The 20458-nt window shown below is 53.6% G+C and overlaps 1 protein-coding gene across 3 annotated transcripts in view; it reads left to right on the forward strand.

The window, feature by feature from the left end:
• The window catches only part of OTUD7B (OTU deubiquitinase 7B), a 33150-nt gene extending 15049 nt beyond the window's left edge, over window positions 1-18101 (forward strand). For all 3 annotated transcript variants that reach the window (XM_042894361.1, XM_042894363.1, XM_042894362.1), the window contains exons 3-12: window positions 2089-2259; window positions 2988-3203; window positions 8908-9009; window positions 9897-10024; window positions 11943-12055; window positions 12442-12569; window positions 13173-13322; window positions 13636-13750; window positions 14707-14791; window positions 15583-18101. In XM_042894361.1, coding sequence (XP_042750295.1) covers window positions 2089-2259; window positions 2988-3203; window positions 8908-9009; window positions 9897-10024; window positions 11943-12055; window positions 12442-12569; window positions 13173-13322; window positions 13636-13750; window positions 14707-14791; window positions 15583-16875 — 2501 coding nt within the window. In that variant the 3' untranslated portion in view covers window positions 16876-18101. The remainder of the gene's footprint in view (window positions 1-2088; window positions 2260-2987; window positions 3204-8907; window positions 9010-9896; window positions 10025-11942; window positions 12056-12441; window positions 12570-13172; window positions 13323-13635; window positions 13751-14706; window positions 14792-15582) is intronic.
• Window positions 18102-20458: the final 2357 nt, after the last annotated feature.

Consider the following 20458-nt stretch of genomic DNA (forward strand, 5'->3'; position numbering starts at 1 on the left):
GCCTGCAGCCCCCTCCATCGTGGCGGCCTGCGGCCCCCTCCATCGTGGCGGCCTGCGGCCCCCTCCATCGTGGCAGCCTGCAGCCCCCTCCATCGTGGCAGCCTGCGGCCCCCTCCATCGTGGCAGCCTGCAGCCCCCTCCATCGTGGCGGCCTGCGGCCCCGGCTCGTGGCAGACCGTGGCGCCCTTCACTGTGACAACCTGCGGCCCTTTTGCTCGCAGCACTCGTGGCATCTCACAGCCCGCTCGTGGCGAAGAGCAGAAGTCTGGAGGGCTGTGGGTTTTGCGGTGCGTCGTTGCTCTGGTTGTAGGTTCCTTGGTTTCACGTCGGGATTCGAACGCTGTCTTTCAAAACCCGTATTTCTGGTTGTGACAGAAAAGGTGAATGCAGGTATTCCTCCAATTTTTGTGCCTCTCGCCCCGGCACATGAGTTGATTTATTTTGACAACAGCAGTTTTACCTCGTTTTCATACCACGTTGCCAAGTCGCTGGGTTTTTTCCCACAGCCTCTGTGCAGCTGACATCTCCACAAGTGGAAACGGGGGAAGGCAGAGCTTTTCCATCGTCTGCATGCAGACCCTCCGAAGGGTTTTCATTTCTGAAGCAGCTGCTGGTAAATACAGCTGTGCTGGGTCAGTATTAGAGCAACCTCCTGTTGCTTTTGCCTTGCAGCAGGTGATGATGAGCCAGCAGCTCCAATGTTAATCAGGTGCATCATTCTCATTCTTGGATTCTTCTTGGCTCATTTAAAGAGTGAAACAGGAAAAAAAAACCTCAAAAGGTGAACCTTAAAATAACTTTCCGCTTGGAGTCAGTCGTTAAACACTGCAAATTACATCTCTCAGAAGAATTTGAATACTTGAAAAGCATATTTCCGTTTGGGAATTAGACATAATGCTTCTTGTATTATCCACGAGCTATCATATAAACCAATTGGCAGTTTATACATCTTTCCTGTAGTGGAGTTGCTATATATAAAGTTGGCTTTCTTTCCACGGTGTCTGCTAACTTGCTAATTTAAGAGCTTAGACTCACAGTGTTCATAAAAATCACTATTTTCTCTAATGGAAGCCATATGGTAGACTCCTTTTTTGCTATATATTAAAGCCTGTGGAAGACAGTGGCTTCTAAAAGGTCAATTTATTGCATACTGCAGGACTTCAGTGTATTAACATGTACTCTTTCAGCCTGCTGGGTCGTGTTAGCAGCAAGGGGAATTGCGTTAAGGATTCCCCCAACTCTTAGTTAAATCTGTTTTGATGAATAATTGATCTGGCTGGTAATGGCTGCAGCCTGCTGGAAAGTGATGGAGCTGCTGCCCAGGCAGGTTGGCGTTTTCCTTGCTTTTCTATTTTGGGTGTCAGCTCAGAAAGAGTCAAGCCTCTTAAAAACCACGCGCAGAGCCTGAAAAAAGTGTTGTTAGAAGCCACCAGCTTTAAAAGTCCCGCTTCACCGTTGGTGTTTTTGTGTTTTTCAGTGGAGTGTTGTGCAGTAAGGTGAGGGATGAGAGCTGCAGGCTGTTGAACTTTGTCAGCCAAGAAGTGCTGTGTGCATCACAATGGATTATCTTCACAGCACTGGGGAGGCTCAGAAAACAAAGCTCTGGCTCTGACCTGAAGCGCTTGGCTTGCCTACATGCTGGTGGACATAACACAGCCTGACCTTCCATTTCCCTTTCCGAAGGGCAAAATGCTGTTTGTTTGTCTTCAGTCCCACGCTCCGTGTTCAGCGTGTGCGCTGTTATGGTGACCCTGCCCTTCGTTTTACAGCCAGAAATGCAGTTCTGGTTTTGGGAGCTTTGGGGAGGTTGTGCATCTGCAGCAAACAGGAGCAGCAGCTCCCTCTCAGCCCTCTGCCTGTCTGCTGTGTGCTCAGGAGTGTGCGAGTTTGTGACCACAGGCAGCAAGCCTGATGTGCTGGGTGCTTCATTTCATGGGAACGTTTCTTCGAATCCAAATCCTGGGCAGGAACGTAGCTCCAAATGTCGTGGGCAGATAGCCTAGCGTTACTTTCCAGGTGGGTGTCGTGGGAGCTGACTTGACATTTCTCTTGTATGATGGTGACCGCTTTCGATGCCTTCTAATCCAGGTAAAAACTGGGATCTGAGCGCAGCACTGAGTGACTTTGAGCAGCTACGGCAGGTGCACGCAGGGAATTTGCCACACTCCTTCAACGAGGGCCGCAGCTACAAACCCCCAGAGAAGGAGGCAGCCCGGCCCGGGCGACCACCGCTGCAGCGGCAGGATGACATTGTGCAGGGTAAGAGCCGTCAGCCACGTCAGTGGAGCAGTTGGAGGATTGTAGAGCTGCTCAGGTTGGAAAAAGATCGTAAAAAGACCTTAAAGATCAGCAAGTCCCTCTGCAGCCTAACCGTACTACCCTAACGCTAACAACCCTCTGCTAAATTGTGTCCCTGAGCAGCACATCCAAAGGCTTTTAGACACATCCAGGGATGGTGACTCAACCACCTCCCTGGGGAGCCTGTTCAAGTGCTTAACGACCTTTTCTGTATAGAAGTCTTTCCTGATATCTGATCTAAACTTACCCTGGTGCAACTTGAGGCCATTTCCCCTCATCCTGTCACCAGTGAGAAGAGACCAGCCCTGCTGTGCTGCAGTCACCTGTCAGGGATGGGCAGGGAACAATAAGGTCTCCCTTCAGTCTCCTCTTCCCCTGCCCAAACAGCCCCAGCTCCTTCGGTCTCTCCTCATAGGGCACGTTCTCCAAGCTCTTCCCCAAGCCTTGCTGCCCTTCTCTGGACCTTTCTGTACTGAGGTGCCCAAACCTGAACACAGAACTGGAGGTGAGGCCTCAGCAGAGCTGAGTACAGGGCAGGATGACTTCCCTATGTCTGAGTTGGAGGTGTGTTGGAGCAATTCAGCTTTCCAAAAAGCGCAAACTGAAGGCAGCGATTTTAGTAATGGCTTTGGTGAGGTTTGCTGCTTCTGCACCATTCGAGTGGTGTTTCGTTTTCCTTCCCCTCCCAGAAAAGCGCCTGTCTCGAGGCATTTCCCACGCCAGCTCCACCATTGTCTCCCTGGCCCGCTCCCACGTCTCCAGCAACGGCAGCAGTGAGCACCTGCTGGAGATGCCCATCTCCACCTTCCAGCTGCCCGACCTCACGGTGTACACAGAGGAGTTCCGCAGCTTCATCGAGCGAGACCTCATCGAGCAGTCAATGCTGGTGGCACTGGAGCAGGCTGGTAAGCAATTTACGCTCCCAAATTATTTCTTTTCCGTGCCAGTGCTGCACGGTGGTGGCAGTTCGCAGCGGCGCCGACTGGAACATGCTGGCATGTGTGCTGCGGGCTGCAAAGAACTGAGAGCAGGGATGTGTATCTGTGATAGATTTTATTTCGTCCCTTTTTGTAGCGTGGTGCAAGGGTTGAGCAAGATTCTGCTTCACTTTGCCTGCAGACACAGAATGCAAATTGTGTGTGTTGTCATCGCTCATGAATGGTGACACTGACAAAAACACCAAGTTGCATTATCTCACCACCTAAACCTCCCCATGCCCCATGCTGTCCCATCAGCCCTACTGCGAGAAGGGGGGGGGAAAGAAATGACTGCATAATGCAAAGAGCAGCGAATCATCTGGCCGGATATTAGAAGTGATTACAAATGTTTTAGGTGGATGATGCGTTTTATGTGCTTGCTAATTCAGTGCAGGAAAACTCGTCTGCTGGCTTTGTGTGTGCCTGGAGAGGAACCACGTCGTGAGCACGGACGGATTTGTTTTCCAACGTGCTGTTTTCCTCCTGAATAGTTGCTAGGTGATCTGTAAATAAGATTGGGCTGGTGAATGAATGGGACCTCCATGCTGGCAGGGAGGAGCCTCGTCCCTGTTACAGGGTGGTGCGTGGCTGGGGCAGGGTGAGGGCACCGGGCAGGAGCTCAGAAGCCTTTACATCTTCTGTCGCAGTGCACATACCTACAGAACTCCTATTCCTTCAGAGGGAACGTAGATTCTTAATCTCAAATTTTAGCCCTGTCCTGCTCAGGTGTTCCTGTAATAAATATTCTCATGTTTTGGAAATGAACACTTGATCCAAGCGATCTTGTTACGGCAGCATTGCTGTTTGTGCGTGGTGAACCTGGTGCAAATTGAAGCACTCTTATCTGCATCTCAGCAGAGTTCAGGCTGGGTATTGGATTGCTGCATTTTTGGCACAAACTCTGGCCAACAGCTATGGGATGTTTAGATCTGGTTTTCAGCACGGTTCCCTAAAACCGTAACCGCTGTGAATCCCTTCAGTGTACACATAACGCATCCAGCAGGTCCCTCTGTGACCTTGGTGGAAGAGGAGTGAGCTGTTGGCAGAGCAGGCAGCCCACCCTCAGGGGGAGCTGCGGCAGCCCCTCGGCTGTGCTCCTCTATGGGAGAGCTGGGGTGCTTCCCACAGGTAATGTTCAGTAATTGACTTTTACAAAGCGCCCTTTGAGGGCAAAATGAACCTGCATTAGAGGTGTGGGTTTGTCATAAATGGGTGTTTATCTTTAATAAAGGGCTGCACTGCGTATATGGGATGCTCCAAGCGTGATTTGAAGCAGGGTGTTGAGCACGGTGCTGTGATCTACGCTGATATCCCTTCTTAATTTAGTGTGTGCTGTCCTATGAGAATTAAGCAAATATTTTACAGACCAATAAACGTTAAGATACTCTTCTCATTCTATCCAGGGATCCCTTTACACCGCTGTGGCAGAGTAAGCGTGCTTAAAGTGGCTGTAAATTGTAATGACATCCTCTTGGAAAGCTTTTAATATGCTCAGAGCTCTGGAAAGGCCTTGGTGGAGCTGCGAATTTGGCCCTTGCCGCAACCTTGGGGTTCTTTGTTGCAAGCCTAAATGGCTTAGGCCTTGTCCTGTGTTCTGCAGATGCAGGGTGCTTTTCTTGTTCTGCACGCAGAGCAGCAGCGGGCAGCGCCTTGCCTGAGGCCATCTGTAAAGTCAGGAAGAGTGGAAAGAAACCCTAGGCTTGATTGCTGTGCCTTTGCTCTGAGGTCAGTGAAATGATGCCAAGCCCTTTTCCAAAAGTCCCCCCAGCGTGTTGGCAAGGAAACTTCTGCTTCTTTCTCCAGGCTGGCGCTGCAGTAAGCATCTGTAGGTGGACTGTTTAAAAACTGCTGAGTTAAGGATTCAGCCTCTCTTCCCTCAACGCTGGTGAACAAGTTCCTTGTTCCTGGAACGTAAGCATCCCGCGTCTCAAAGCAGGCAATCAAAGAAACCTGCACCCTTCCGTCCCTGCCTCAACCATGCATCACCCGGCTCCTGAAGCTTTTCAGCTGGGTTCAGCTCGTGCCTGACCAGAGGCACGTGTGCGCACGTACTCCCCGCTCTTACGCACTGGCATCTGACCTGCAAAGCTTCTGCAGATATTTCAGCCTCTCAGTCATTGGCCGCACTGATTTTTCTCAAGAGAATCACCGCATCACAGAATTGTAGGGGTTGGAGGGGAGCTGCAGAGCTCATCGAGTCCAACCCCCTGCCAAAGCAGTTCCCTACAGCAGTCGCACAGGTCGGCATCCAGGCAGGTCTTGAACATCTCCAGAGAAGGAGACTCCCCCACCTCCCTGCAGCCTGTTCCAGTGCTCCGTCACCTCACTGTACAGAAGTTCCTTCGCACATTGCTGCACAACTTCCTATGCTGCATTTCTGGCCGTTTCCCCTCCTCCTGTCTCCACTCACCACTGAAAAGAGTCCGGCCTCGCCGTTCTGCCCCCCACACCTCAGATATTGACAGACCTGGATCAGCTCCCCTCTCAGTCTCCTTTTCTCCAGGCTGAACAGACCCAGTTCACTCAGCCTTTCCTCATAGCAGAGATGCTCCAGGCCCCTCACCAAGAGGAGAGAGGTGAGCTCACGGCTGGGCCCACCTTGCTGCATCACCAACAGGTGAGGCTCCTGCTGGACCAGTGCTCGTGCAGAACCTCGTGGCTGGGATTCCTTTGGCCCCTCTGCTGTCGACCTCAGCACTGAGAGTGGGAATCTGAGCCTCGGCTCTGGGGGAAGCGTGCCCAACAGCCAGCCTTAGAGCTTGTGCTGCCATGCTCTGCAGCATTCCTGCAGGTGGAAACGGCAGCAGGGTTAGCTGTGACGTGTGGTTCTTGGCCTTCATGATGGTGGAAGATACGTTCTGGTCAGGGAGAAAGCTACAGGTGTGTGAGTGCATCTCAATGAACTCTTGTTGCCAGATCCTGAAATGGGAGAGTTTTCTGCAAGCTTTTGTCAAAGAGAGGGGCTCTGAACTGGATGAGGGAGCCTGCGGACAAATTATCTAGTTTTAGATAGGATCAATGAGCTTGCCACATTTTCTTGCTGCTTTCTCCTTTTTTGGTCTCTGATAACCCAGTTCCAGGAGGTGATCCCACTCCTTCTCCACCCGGTGATTCAGCAAGGGGAGAAAAATGTGTTCTGCAGCAGCTGCTCAAGCACAGAGGTGGGTGTTAGCGCTGGATCGCATCAGCCTGAGGAGCCAGAGAACAAATCATCCCCAGGAACGCGGGGAGGGCGGCCCTCATTCCGCACGGAGTCCCTGGTAGCCTCAGGGAAGCCATTTGATTTCAGTGAGTCAGTGCTGGGCTTTGGGCGAGGAGCAGCGCTGTCTTCATTCCTTCCTATTTGTGTGACCTATTTAGAGGTTCCTGTTAGAGGAAAGCTGCGTTTCACAAAATGTGTGTGAGTTTGGACGCAGGTTCCTGAGCTCTTTTGGAACAAACAAATGCTTTTGCCGTGCAGAAAAACATCCTGAAAGCAGCTGTGTGGTGGAACTGGGTCCATAAGAGCGGTGCTGCTGGTGGCTGCTGCAAAGGGAAGCCCCTGACGCTGTGGACTGCTTCAGCTGTGCAAAAGAGCTGTCGCTGACCTCTTAGGTTTTGGAGCAGCATCAGCTCATAATGGAGCTTTTCCTGCCAGCCAGCAGGGAGAGAAACAAGCTGAAAAGCACAAGAAGAAGTGAGAGGTAGCCAGGAGCCCGAAATGCTGCGATGAGCCAGCAGTGAGCCAGCAACAGCGAAGCTTTTGGTGCGCGTGTCAGTTTGTCCTGCCAGTCACACGCACGTTTCTCTCACTGCTGCTGAAGTGCTGATGGCAGGAAGATCCATTGTGCTCCTGAATCCAATTATTTTTCCCTTCTGCTGGCATGCAGAGCTTCCAGGAGTTGCTGCTAATAACTGTGCGTGGAGAAAGATGTTGTTTTAAATACTTCTAGGGGGCCTCTTGGCCCTTTACTGCCTTACCACAAGCAAAATATTGAGAAAGTTTGGGGAATGCGGCTCCTTCGGAGGGAGTGAAGCGGCGATGACCTCTTGCATAACTCAGAGCGTGTGGAAGTCTGGACAAATTACTCTGCGTGCCTCGCCGTGGATGTGCAGCACGTCGTGACTGCGTGCCGCAAAGAGGAGAGCCTGCTGAAGGTGTGTGTGTGTGTCTGGGCCTGGCTGTGCTCTCTGGGAGTCTGCACAACTCCGGAGTGCTGAGCAGAGGTGCAGCAAACACGCTGGGAAGACAAATCTCACAAACCCAGTGGCTGCTTCCAGGCACAGAGCAGCAACGTTCCCAGGGAAACACACGAAGGCAATAAAGATCTCAGTGCTGACTGCGGTAGCGTTCTGATTTTGTTCAGCTTTTGTTAGATGCCGTTTTGCTTCTCGCTCTGCTCTTCTGGCTCCGCTCCATTTGGCGAAGGTTTGCGACGTTGCCGTGCCAGAAGCAATATTGAGTGCAGATCAGCCCCTGTTCCAAGCAGAGCTATTGTCTCCGCAGCTCCAGCAGGTTCCTTTCCCGATGCTGAGAAGAGCAATCGGCAGCATCGCATCCCAGCGAGCTCTGCCTGTTCTGCTTTTCCTGTCTTTATCTCCCAGCGGTGTTTAAAAGTGCTTTTCTGAACTTAGCTCTCCTGCGTCTGCTCTCACTGAGGTCGTGCAAACAGTTCCAAGCAATCACGTGCTCCTTGTGGAGCCAGGGGCTGTGCTCAGGAGCAGGGATGTTTGCTGGGAGTGCAGGGAAAAGGAAGCTGTGCTGGAAGAGCAGTTCAAGTGCGTGCAATGCTTTTGCCCCGTGAACAGAACGTCCCCTCCCAAGTGCTTGTTGCAGGTGCAGGATCTGCTGCCAGAAGTCCCAGCCTCCTCCAGGGGCCGCGGTGCAGTGGTGAGCAGTTGTGAGCTGGAGTTGTTACACAGCTTCCTTCCCCTGATCGATGTTTGACTTCCAGCCTTCAGCTGAACTGCTGTGTGTTAATTTTTCCTAGCTTCTATTTTTAGATGAGCTGAAAACCCCCTCTCTTAACTTGTAGTCATTCACGTGCCTTATATTACCCAAAAGCTGCTATTTTTAAGCACTGTCAGTTTACGTTTTCATTGGTAAAGCTGCTTGGCTCAGCAGCAGAAGTTCTGAGAGCTACCCACATGAGATGCGTTGAGTTCTGCTTCCTAGAAGCAACTGAGAGCACTCTGGTTATTAACTGGGGAAACCAGAAGAGCTGTTGGCACCTTTTGTGGCTGGTGCTTTGGACGTGCTTTTGGCCTGATGGTTGGCTGGAGTTGTGAAACAAGCAGAGAGAAAAATGGGCAGGAGGAGAACGCTGGTCCGGGTTAAATCCTAGCTGGGCTGGCTCCTGCTTCCAGCTTTAGCTCTGATTTATTTGACCTGAAGTCATTATTTCCCATGTCCTGCCTGTTCTTGCAGCCTGGCCTTCTCCCCAGGTCACCGTGATGATGTTGTAATTCCAGCCTGTCCTTTTATTGCATCTTCTTCGCTCCTTTCCTCTTGCAGCTGCAGGATGGATGTGCAGCTCATCTCTGCTGGTGCTCCCATTGCACATTAAGCCGGCTGCAGCCCTCATCTCCCTTATTTTTTTGGTTCCGTGTCCAGCTATGTGCCTGGTTTTCATGCTCTCAAATATTCCCCCAGGTCGTCTGAACTGGTGGGCGAACGTGGATCCCAGCTGCCAGAGGCTGCTTCCCCTGGCCACCACGGGTGATGGGAACTGCCTGCTCCATGCTGCGTCCCTGGGTAAGAGCTTCACCGAGGGCATGGCCGGGCAAGCAGCTCAGTGATTCCCTCCAGCAGCCTCCCCTCTTTACCCCAGCCGCTTTCTGCTGTCAGCTCAAACAGCTGGAGGTGGAAGGAGAGCCCAGGCACCCTGTCTGCCTCCGGGACGAGCAGCACCGCGTGCCCATCTGTCCCTGTGGGATGCCGCGGTCTGGCTGCTCGCCCCAGGCAGGCAGCAGTGGATGTGCAGGGCTGGTGAGGAGAGCTGGAGCCGAGGGAAGCGAGCTGCCAAGTGCTTGTGTACTTCTAAATCTGTTCTCGCTGGGCTGGGCCTCGCCTCTTCCCTTTGGCAAGTTTCCCCGTGTTTCTGAAGGAAATGTGAAATAACAGAGCCGCCCAGTTCTCCGGAGGTGGCTGAGCAGAGCAGTTCCAAGAGCCCAGTTTTGCTCCTGTGAGTTCACCTCGTGACAAATTTTTGAGGTTTCCAGACTTCGAAATGAGTGGCCTTGTGTATTTGTGCGGCTGGCTCTGTTCAGACGCAGCGAAGCCACAGCTCATTTCACCTGGTCTGCATTTTCCCTCGACGGAGCAGCCTAGCGTTGGTGGAAGGCACCATGTGCTCACGGGTTTGGGGGAGAGTCCTTGTAGCTGGAGTCCTTACAGCTTCTGGTCATGGCTGTCTGAAAGCTGGCCGTGGATGGGATGTGGGTTTGAGCAGGGAGTTTGTGGACCCGGCTGTTTGGGTTGGCCCTGCTCAACTTGCATCGCTCTGCCTTCGTTTCCCGTTGTACCACTTGCCCTGCTTTGTGGCACGCTGTAGGACTTAAGCTTACACTGATTATGTAGCAGAGGGTGGAGAAGTGCCAGTTCTTGCTAATCCCCCTGTGTTTTTCCTTCCCTCCATGCAGGTATGTGGGGTTTCCACGATAGAGATCTCGTGCTTCGCAAATCCCTTTATGCCTTAATGGATAAAGGTGTGGAAAGGGAAGCCCTGAAGCGGCGCTGGCGTTGGCAGCAGACGCAGCAGAACAAGGAGGTAGGAACCAGACTGAATGTAGCCTGGGAGCAGAGTGCAAAATCCTGATCAGATGTCCCATAGGTTTGGGAGGAAAAACAAATGTCTGCAGTTTTAGGCAAGTCCGCAGCTAGCGCCAAGATGAGAAATATCCTTCAACATAAAGTCTGGCTGTGAAACTTGGGTGAAATTCCCTGTGTTACAGAGTAGGAAAATTCCTTTATTAGAGCCGTGTTGTGTCCAGCATGGATGGAAAACAAACGTTGCCACAGGCTGAAGATGCAGCCTTGCTGGGCTGCCTGGCAGCAGGATGCGATGTGTAAGAACTGCTCCTGTGGGAGGGGGTCAGAAAGATGCACCGCAGCTGAAGCCAAAAAGGAAATCATGAACTTGCCACACTGAAGGCTTCAAAGCTGTGACGTGCTCAGCCCCCACCCCAAAAGCAGGGACCAGCCTTTGTCAAGGTGGAAAGTTACCACATGTCTTCAAATGGAGCTCTATTTTTGTTTGTGAGCAGGGTAAACTTTGGTTTCCACCTGACACTGAAGGATGTTGTTTACTTTCCAGCTTCCTTTTTGTTTTTGGAAGGGCACAAAGATTAATATCTTGACGGTTTGATTAAAAAAAAAGTGTATTTCACTGTTTGAAACAGAGTGGTAATAAATAGTGGAGGTTTTACTGCTATTGAAAGCATGCTTCTGGGCATCTCTTTAATCTGCATGCTCAAGGCTGTCTCCAGAGCTAGCTAACAACAGAGTCCTGTCACTTGTAGATCTTCCTTGAGAATGTTGGTGCTGCAGGACCTTGGTGGCGCCATTCCCTTGTCACATCCCCAGCAGAAGCATCTGGGGACAGCAGCGGGCAGAGGAGATGCGTGCAGCCAGGTGGAGCAGCCCTGGTTCCATCAGTGGTGATGAGGAGACGGTTGGACTAAGTGATCTTGTAGGTGGTTTCCAACCTTGTGATTCTATGATCGGTGCTGCAGGCACTGCTGGGCTCGTCCCTTCCAGAGCAGCTCCAGAAGATGCAGCCCAGCGATGGAAAGCACTCTGACTTACACAGCTCGCTCTGGGTGGAACATCCTCCTTTGTTTTGCTTTAGATGGGTGATGGAAGAATTCATAGCAAAAGCTTAACCAGGAGCAGAGAAACTTAATTAATACTTCACTGAGCAAACGGAGCTGGCTGAACTGTCAGTTACTCCTGGTTCGTGGTATGAAGGTTTCCTTGGTGGCTCAGAAGGTTTAGGATGTTGTGTTTGGAGGCTGGAGCTCTGATTTTTGGAGCCCAGGAAAGCAGGAGGAGAGGAGGGCTGCTGCACTTGCTGGGGCGTTTCTTGGTGCTTTTCCTTAGGACCTTGAACACAGCAGGCTCCAGCGTAGCTTTTGGCTTGGTCCATTTCAGGTCGTTTCCCATTTTGCTCAGGGTTCGTGTGCTGTCTGATACCTTTCAACTCCTGGATGTGTTGGAAGCTCTGTGAAAAGCTGCTGTGTTAGAAGAGCTGTGGTCCCCAAACCGAATTCTTACTGCAGGCTTTTAGGGTTAGGATGGCTGTAGGAAGGGCAGCGTGTTCTGTACGTGTGCTGCTGTGGATGGACCGTGTCTTCAGAGCACTGCAGGTCTGTGAGGCTGTGCCATACGTGGGCTTTCCTTGCAGTGCCACTGCCTTCAGTGCAGGATCAGAGTAAGAGTAAAGCTTTCCTCTCGTTCTGTGGATCAAAATGTTGATTTCCACCCCACAAACACTCCAGGTCTTCATCGGAGGCCGATTGTCTCCCTGTGAGAACACTGATTTGGGAAACGCGTGCATTTTTGCGTGACGAATTGATGATTTTTACATCAACCCAAAGAGAGGCGCTGCGGCCGCGTGTACAAAACTGCAGAAACTGGAAAGGAAAAAAAAGTTAGTCTGAGGGTTTTGTCCTCTTTGCCTTTTTCAGTCCGGTCTGGTTTACACCGAGGAGGAGTGGCAGAAGGAGTGGAATGAGCTGATCAAGTTGGCCTCCAGCGAACCTCGCGTGCACTACGGCACCAATGGAGGCGGCTGCGGAGGGTAGGTGGAGCAGGACAGAGCTGAACGCTGATCTCCCATCTTTTATCATCTCCGTGGCCCCAAAATGAGAGTGAAAAACAAAAAACGAGGATTTCAGCAGCGTTCTGTGCCCCTCCGTGTTGCAAGGGCACTTGATTGCTGCAGGCATCCCAAACTAACGCCGCTCTGAGGCTCCAAGAAGCGCCAAGTAACGCGATGGTGTTTCCTGGAAACAAACCCTTGTCGTAGAAAAGGAATTGGTTTTGATCTATGTCTAAAATCTGAGATCAGAAAATGAAACCTGACAGGCAACTGCAGCGAAACAGTGTCAGAATCTCTTGCTGTCATTAAAAGCAATGAGCGGAGGAGCAGGGGATGAAAAATGATTGATTTCTTGTTTCTGAAAGTGTTGAAAGCTCCGAGGAACCCGTGTATGAGAGCCTGGAGGAGTTCCACGTTTTTGTGCTTGCCCATGTGTTGAAAAGGCCCATCGTGGTGGTGGCAGACACGATGCTGCGAGACTCAGGGGGAGAAGGTAGGAATGGCACTCCTGGTTCTTCTTCTGCGCGCGCTCGTTCCGTGCGTTTTCCCTTGGCTCCATGTGGTTCCTGGGCACTTTGTGCCCGATGAAGCTGCATCTCCAATCTGACAGCAGAGCACAGGGGGGGCTGAGCTTCTGTAGCTGCCGTGGGTGATTCCAGGGGAGGGTGTGAGGCGTGCAGACATCACAGCCTGTCCTGTCGCCTTTTCATTATGTTTTTCTACCTTTTCTGCCCCTGCACATGTGGGCGTACAGAAGGGAAATTCCGTTCCCTGCATGTAGCATTTTCCACTGGCAGAGTTAATTTCCTGTCAGAGAAGATTAATCAATTACCATCGTTCTGGGTGCAAACTTAATTGTTTCTTTTGTGGAGGAGCGAAGAAGGGCTTTCATAGAAAACACAGATTCATTTGGTACCTGTTTTTCTCCTGGTGTGAAATGAATGTCTGCCTTGGGGGTTTTTTGTCCCTCAAGTTGACAGAAAATCTCAGGTAAAACCTCGAAGTGAAACAAACAGTGTTCTGGAGCACTTTCAGTATAAACAACTCTTCCCTCTTTAACCTGTCTTGAAAACTGATCAGCCCGATTTCTTTCCAGCCTTTGCCCCTATTCCCTTTGGAGGTATCTACCTTCCCCTGGAAGTTCCAGCCAACAAATGCCACCGCTCTCCGTTGGTACTGGCATACGACCAAGCCCATTTCTCTGCCCTGGTATCCATGGAGCAGAAGGAGTCCACGAAAGATCAAGGTGTGTGATAAACGAGCGCCGTGAGTTGCGGTCGCAGAGCTGCGTGTGCTTTGGGTGACAGCAGAGGCCATCAGAGCTGACGCTGTTGTTGGTGAGCCCTCGCAGCCTGGCTGCCAGCACCGTGGCGCAGGGCTCAGGGAGGCTGCAGGGGAGCTGGATTCACCTGGGCTGTGTGCTGGAGGTGGATGCAGCTCTGTGTCAGCTGCAGTTCTGGGGACCGAGGAGATGCAGCACGGAGGCGGCAGGCTCTGTCTCTGTGCCAAATCCCGTCCTCTCGGGCGCTGAGGGCCTTTCTGTTCTCTTCCTTGCGCAGCTGTGATCCCCCTGACAGACTCTGAGCATAAGCTGCTCCCCGTGCACTTTGCAGTGGATCCTGGGAAGGACTGGCAGTGGGGAAAGGATGACGGTGACAACGTCAAGCTGGCCAGGTTGGCGATGGGGCACGGAGTGGCTGCAGTGCGGCCCTTCCTCGGTTATGCTCACAAACACGGGGGGTTCTGTAGAACATTCTGGGTGGGACGATGACATCTCGCCAGCTTCCCTGTCCAGGGTAAGAGGTGATTGCTCCGAATGCTGTGTGGAGGTGCAGATCAGGCTTAGATCGTACCTGAGAAGCAAAGGAGGAGCAGCTGCTGTAGCCTGTATTGCAGACATGAGAAAGGTGTATTTTTCCATTCCCGTGCCCCCCCCGTTTAAGAAGGCAAATACCTTCCACTGGAGTCGGAGGACAGCCTGCAGGCAGCCCCAGCCTATTTTGGGCTCAGGCTGTGGGCAAGCCCTGTCATCATTCAGGAGGAGCAAATTTCCTGTTGGTGAGCCAGAAATCACCAGCAGTGGCATCGTGGTGGGAGAGCTGGGGCATGACTTGCCCGTCATTTGGGTTAGGAAGTGTAGAAACCTCCGAGGTCAGAGTATTCAGGCTCAGGGAAGGCTTAAGAGACACAGATGTCTCCTCGGAGGGATTCTGAGCCAATAGGAAATACCTGTGTTTTTAGTGGGGAAAAAATCTGCAAGTGGAAATTGTTGAGAAAACATCTTTACTTTTTTTATTCTTTATTTTTAAGAGGAAAATCATTTTGAAAGGAGCTCTAATTAGATCTGTGATGTCTGCTGTCTTGTTATTTGTCTCACATGCAAGTAAGGATTGCTGGCCAAGTTGGTTGTAACTCGTAGAAAACTCAATTCAGAAGTCTCCTCGCATACTTGTTTTGGCTTTAATTGAAAGGTTTGGGAGACTTCTAAAAACGTTGGCTTTTGTGTTGCTGTTGTCTTGGTTGTTTCTAACTGATCTATGAAAATGCATTAAAACAGACAACTGAAGGTGGAAAAAAGAACCTTTGTCGTAGAGTGAAACGGGCTGTGACTCTTCTGCTTTACATTTCAGCGTGACGCTCTCGTTGGAAGCAAAGCTGCACTTGCTGCACAGCTACATGAATGTTAAATGGATCACGTTGCCTTGTGACATGCAGGTAAGAGATGAGGAGCGTTTCCTTTGCTGAATTATTTACGCTTCCCTTCTGCAGGGCTGCAGAGGTGGAATCGTCCCCGGCTTCACGTGAGGCTCTGCGCTCTGTTCTGCGCTGCAGCTTTGTTGCTCTGGGCAGATGAGCCACCCGTGTTTTGGTGCACGCTTTTTTTGCAGAGCTTTTCGAGCCTGTTTTTACCCTTCACGCCAACGTGAGGCCGCCCCGCTGCGCATCCTGCTGTGTGCGTTTGGCAGCGCCGGCGGCTGCTGCTTGTTCCAAGACAAACACTGAGCGTTGGTTTACAGCCGCCAGAAGCTGCCCTGAGGGTCACGGTGTGACTGGAGCTTTCCTGGGACCTTACGTTGGCTCATAGAGTTCTGAAAACTTCCATCTGTTTCCAACATCTCGGTGGTGATGCGGCGCCGGACCGCGGCAGCTGCCCCGGCGGTGGGGATGTCCCCAGGCTGCCGAGCGTGGAGGAGGTTTCTTGCTTTTCTCCTTTTCCTCCTGTCTCCTCTTTCGGCAAAAATTCCCTGGACTTCCTCGTGAGCTGTTCTGATCACAGCCGCTCTGATCTGCCTGAAGCTGTAAAGGCGTCACTGCAGCACAGCTCGAGTGGTGACGTTTGGTCGCTCTTTGCTGCAGCATCTCTGATATGCAGTAGCTCCGGATCTGAGAGCCGCCACTCGTCCCCTCCGTTCTCCTGGCACATGCCTGCGTCTCTGCTTCACCTTCAGCCTGAAAAATCTTGTCTGAGCAGCTCAGTGACTTGCTATGTGTTTTCTTTCTCCCAGGCGCCTTTGGCCCAGCCGGAATCCCCCACAGCCTCAGCAGGGGACGATGCCCGTTCAGCTGCGGAGTCAGGAGAGTCAGACAAGGAGTCAGTCTGCAGCAGCTCAGCAAGCAATGGGGGCAGCAGGGGCTGCAAGGACAAAGAGAAACCAAAGAAAGACCGAGAAAAGGACAAGGAAAAGGATAAGAAACGGGCCGACTCGGTTGCCAATAAGCTGGGCAGCTTTGGCAAGACTTTGGGAAGTAAGCTAAAAAAGAACATGGGTGGGTTGATGCACAGCAAAACTATCAAGGGAGGTGTGAGCAACGGGCAGGGGGACACCCTGGAGAAGAAGAAAAAGGGATCCTTGAAGACGAGGAAAGGCAGCAAGGAGGAATCCTCCCAGGGAGACCTTTCGGTTCCTGGGGAGAAAAGCTGCGTGGGTAAAGCAGCCTCCGAGAAGCCCTCAGACCCCTACAAGTACAGCAACGACGTGCGGCTGAGCCTCAGCATCCTGCGCGCTGCCATGCAGGGCGAGCGCAAGTTCATCTTCGCCGGCCACCTGAAGACCGGCCACCGGCACCAGTACCAGGAGGAGATGATCCAGCAGTACCTCCTGGATGCTGAGGAGCGCTTCCTGGCCGAGCAGAAGCAAAAGGAGGCGGAGAAGAAGGCGCTGGGGAGCGCCGCCGCCCCTGCCAAGAAGCTAGAGGTGGAGGTGAGGGGCAAAGAAGCCCTGCACGGCCCCGTGTACCCCCAGCCCCCCCCGGCCTACGCCATCCACACCCCGGATTTGGCCATCGGCGCTAAAATGGCCGCGTTTCCCTCCAGCTACTCAGGCGTCTTCACCTTCCCCAGGCCCTCCGTGGTCAGCGGCAGTGCAGAAGGCTCGCACCCCCCCAGCTACCACGAGGGTCGGCGGCAGGTGGCGGGGGGCTCCTGCAGCGGCCTCCCCCCCTACGCCACCCTGCCCCGGCACTGCGCTCAGGTGCGGCCGCAGCCTTCCCACGTGGGGAGGTTCTCCCCCACGGACACGGACGTTCAGCCCAGCTTCCCCACGGAGTGCGAGGCCCCTGCCTGCGTTCCCCCCCAGCACAGCAACGGTTACCGGGAGTACGTGGAGCAGGACGGCCCGCAGAAGGGAGCACCCGTGGACAAGACGAGAGGCAGGGTTCTTTATGGCGTTCAGCAGACCAAATGCAAGCAGCCAAACTGCAGCTTTTACGGGCACCCAGAAACCGGGAATTTCTGCTCCTGCTGTTACAAAGAGGAGCTGAAACGTAAAGAGCGCGAGGCGCTGGTGCACAGGTTCTGAGCGCTGCCAGGGCCGGACCTGCAGCACGTGAGGAATGCAATAATGTGTGGTTTGTCCCCGCGCTGCTCCTCTCGCTGGCTGGAAGGAGGGAGGGGGCTGACAGCGGCGTTCAGCTCTGCGCTGCGGAGGAGATGCGGGTGAGGGGCTGGGAGGAGCGGTGCCTCCCTGCAGAGACTCGGGCAGAGGGGCTCATCCTGCCTGGATGGGGTCGGCGCAGGGGCGAGCTCAGGTGGGAGCTGGGGGCGGAAGGGGGGTCCAGCGATCCGTATCCCAGACCAAAGCTTTCAGCTGGACCCTGACGCCGCCCCGCTCCAATAGTGCTTCCCAGAACGGAGCGGAATGCCCCACGATCCCAGTGAGGAAGTCGCAGACCTTTCAACGGAGAGATTTTTGTTGTTTTTTTTTTTAACACTTTATTATTATTTTTTTTTTTCCTGGTACCGAGAGAAAAGTAGTTGGAACGGGACGTTGTTGTTTTGTTTCGGTGGGACCGAGCCCGTCGGATGTCTCAGCGCCTTCAGCTCCATGGGGGCTCTGCCCTCCCCCCCGCGGGCTCGGCTCTGGTTTTTAAATACTGTTTTTTAAGCTCTTCAGGAGGGCGGGAGGAGGACCGAGGGTTGGTCTCAGCGCTGAGCGGTGTTGAGTTTTCCTGCAGCAGAGCCGTTCTGTTGGCGGCACAGAGATGACAGAAGGCAGGTCGGTGCCCCCACCAGCAAAACCTCCGGCGTGGAGCAGGAGAGAGGACAGAGCCCTGCAGCACGGGAGGTAACGCCGCGCCGCCCTTAGCTTCCAGCCCCACGTGGATACGCGCGATAACTTTCTACTTGAGCAAGCTACTTCCATACTACCTCTGTTCTGCTGAATAGAATTAACTCGGCTCCATTTTGCTGAGCCACGTAACTGACCTTTAGGCTGAGTAATACGAGAGATATTTTTGATAACAGGGCTAAAGAGCGAGGCGTAAGGAAGGCGAACCCGTAACTGCGTCACTCACAGCCACGCGGCCGCGGCGCTCCCCGCTCGGCCCTGCGGTCGCGGCGTTCACGTCTCGCAGGGGGGGCTGTGATTCAGCACTGCGATGTTTGCACAGATATATTTTTTGTTGTTTTTGTAATTAGGGATCCCAAACCGGGCTCCATCCTCGGCCCAGTCCTGTATAGAGCGAGGTTCAGCATTTTACCACGTGGAAATAAAAGATGAGTTCTGCCAGTAACTCAAAAGCTTTACAACATTCCCTTGTTGTTTCTCAGAAGGCACCCAACTATGCAATCCCTCCCCGTGCTGCTGCGGGGAGAACCGGGCAAGTGTGCTTACCTGGAGCATCGCTCACAGCCTTACTCACAGCTCGCGGTTCTGACAGCAGATTCTGCCTGTTTCATGTCTGAAACCCCACAGAATTTAGGGCCTTTGCCCCGGAGGCGGCCGGCTGCACCGTGCTGCTGTGCTGCAGGGCGCCCCGGGCTCAGCTGGCTGTAAATAGCAGAGTTCTTTCACTGGTTTCACTCACTGAAGTTGGTTTTGCTTTTCCTACCGCTGCTGATCTGAGTGCAGGGCGGCCGTGAGCCATCGCAGGTAACGGCATGGCCAGTGGGGTCTCATGCAGGGGGCTCAGCTCCCGGCCCATGGGAACGGCACAGGTCAGTGCAGGGGGCTGCTGGGCTCTCATTGCAGCGTGAAGCTCTGCGCTCCCTGCCCCAACCGTGGGCAGTGCAGGACAGGGGGGAAGGCAAATCCCACTGCTGCCCCGTGGCCACAGTTTGGGGGAAACGTCTCCATTTCAGAGCCTCCCACAGTGGGCTGAGCTTTGGGCTCTGGGTTCGGCGCCGCTCCGTGTTTGCTGATAGCAAAGTGCTGTGAGGGGAGAAGCGTAGGAGAGCAGCGGTTGGATGGACGCGTGCAGCCACATCGGCTTATGGAGGAAACAAACCGACCCTATGGCTGCGGAGCTGCTGGTGCGGCTCCCAACAGAAAACCATCTCCTACCCCATGTGGAGCTGCTGCCACTGCTTCTCCTCCTGAGGGCTTTGGGGGAGAAAAGGGCTTTTGGAGGAGTGCTGTGTCCCCGCAGTGTTCCTGGGGGAGAGGAGAAAGGGGGGCTGAGGGCTGCGACCCCCCTGCTGGGCCGTGGGTGCAGTTTCCCATTGTGGGGTTTTTGCAGGCGCAGCAGTGGGGCAGCAGCTTCCCCGCCTGCTCTGCCCTCCGTGCTGTGGGTGGTGGGGTTTGTAGCTTTTTTACACACAAAATTGGGGAGGAAAAACAAACCAACAAACAAAGCTTTAGGCAAAATGAGGTTTCCAGTGAAGTGAGCGGCAGGGTATTTTTTTCTATGAAGCGGGGACCCTAAGCATCGCCGGCCCTCACAGCTGCACCCGAGGGCGATGGCCGCATTTCTTCGGGATTTTTTCAGCTCCTTTTTGTTTCCTTTATGGTGAAACGGCAATTCTGTTTTGTTTTAAAGGGATCCCTCAATACAAATCCTATTTACTGCAAAGATCTTCACCATCCACCGCTTCCTTCCCGGGGCCGCGCTGCAGCCCAGCTCAGGCGCCCGTCTTTATGAGCGGGGCTGAAGGGAGAGCAGCTCATCTCCAACGCGCCTCTCCTGGGGGAAAGCACCAAGCCGCTTCCTGGGATGGGGACGGGGCGGCCGCCGCGATGCCCAGGGCTTCAGGTGCACTTCTTGGGGTGGTGGGAGGAGTGCTGGGTGCCCCCCGCTTTGTCCCACCTGCAGGCTGAGCCCCAGTTCGGCCCCACGCGTCCATGGCTGGGTTGGAGGCTGCGGCACAAGAGGTGACCTGAATGAACTCCGCAGATCTGGACAAAACGCTTTTCTTTTCCAATTTCTATTGCAATTATGGGGTTGGTGACCTTCCCCCCCCCCCCCCCCTTCACCCCCCCCCCCCCAAACAAGCTGTACCAGCACTGGATGGCGCATTGTATCGGGCTGTACCCACTCCTGCTTCCATGGCCTCACTGACAATAAACGCTCTTCCTCACGCCCGCCTCGTTCCTGCGCCGTGGGCTGAGCCTCCCCAGCTCTGGGCTTGTGGGTCTGAGCGGATTTTCCTCCCATTCATTTGAGATTTCCCTCTGCTGGGTACCAAAGGCCGCTCTCAAAGAGAATTCACTGCCGTCTCTCTCCATCTCGGCCTTTTAGGGGACCCTTTTCCCCAGGCACTGCTGGATGGATGCTCAGAGCGCAGCACAGACACAACCCAGCCCCATGAAACACTGAAACGGAGGCAGGAGGAGAAAGGGGCGGCTGCAGCCCCACAGCCCTGTGGGGTGAACCTGTTTGGGGTCAGATCCCAAAAGCCCCCGCAGAACCTGGACTGGGAGCTGCTCCCCTGTGCTGCACCGCGTCGGTATCCCAGGCTGACCCCGGCTTTGGCATCTGGCCCTGGCTGAGGGCCTGCAGGAAATTCCTCCCGTCTGCTCAGCACTGCAGCCCCAGCCCCAGCAGGGCCCCGGGTGCCGTATTCCTACAGGTGCAGTATTGGGGATGGCCTGAGATGCGCAGCTGTGACTCCTGGGGTCCATCGTGGGAGTCTTCAAAAGGCTGTGGGCCAAAAAAGAGTGGGGG

Source organism: Lagopus leucura, unplaced genomic scaffold (genome assembly GCF_019238085.1).
Source record: "Lagopus leucura isolate 7727_CA_CO unplaced genomic scaffold, USGS_WTPT01 34981-0_obj-0_obj, whole genome shotgun sequence".
NCBI lineage: Eukaryota > Metazoa > Chordata > Aves > Galliformes > Phasianidae > Lagopus > Lagopus leucura.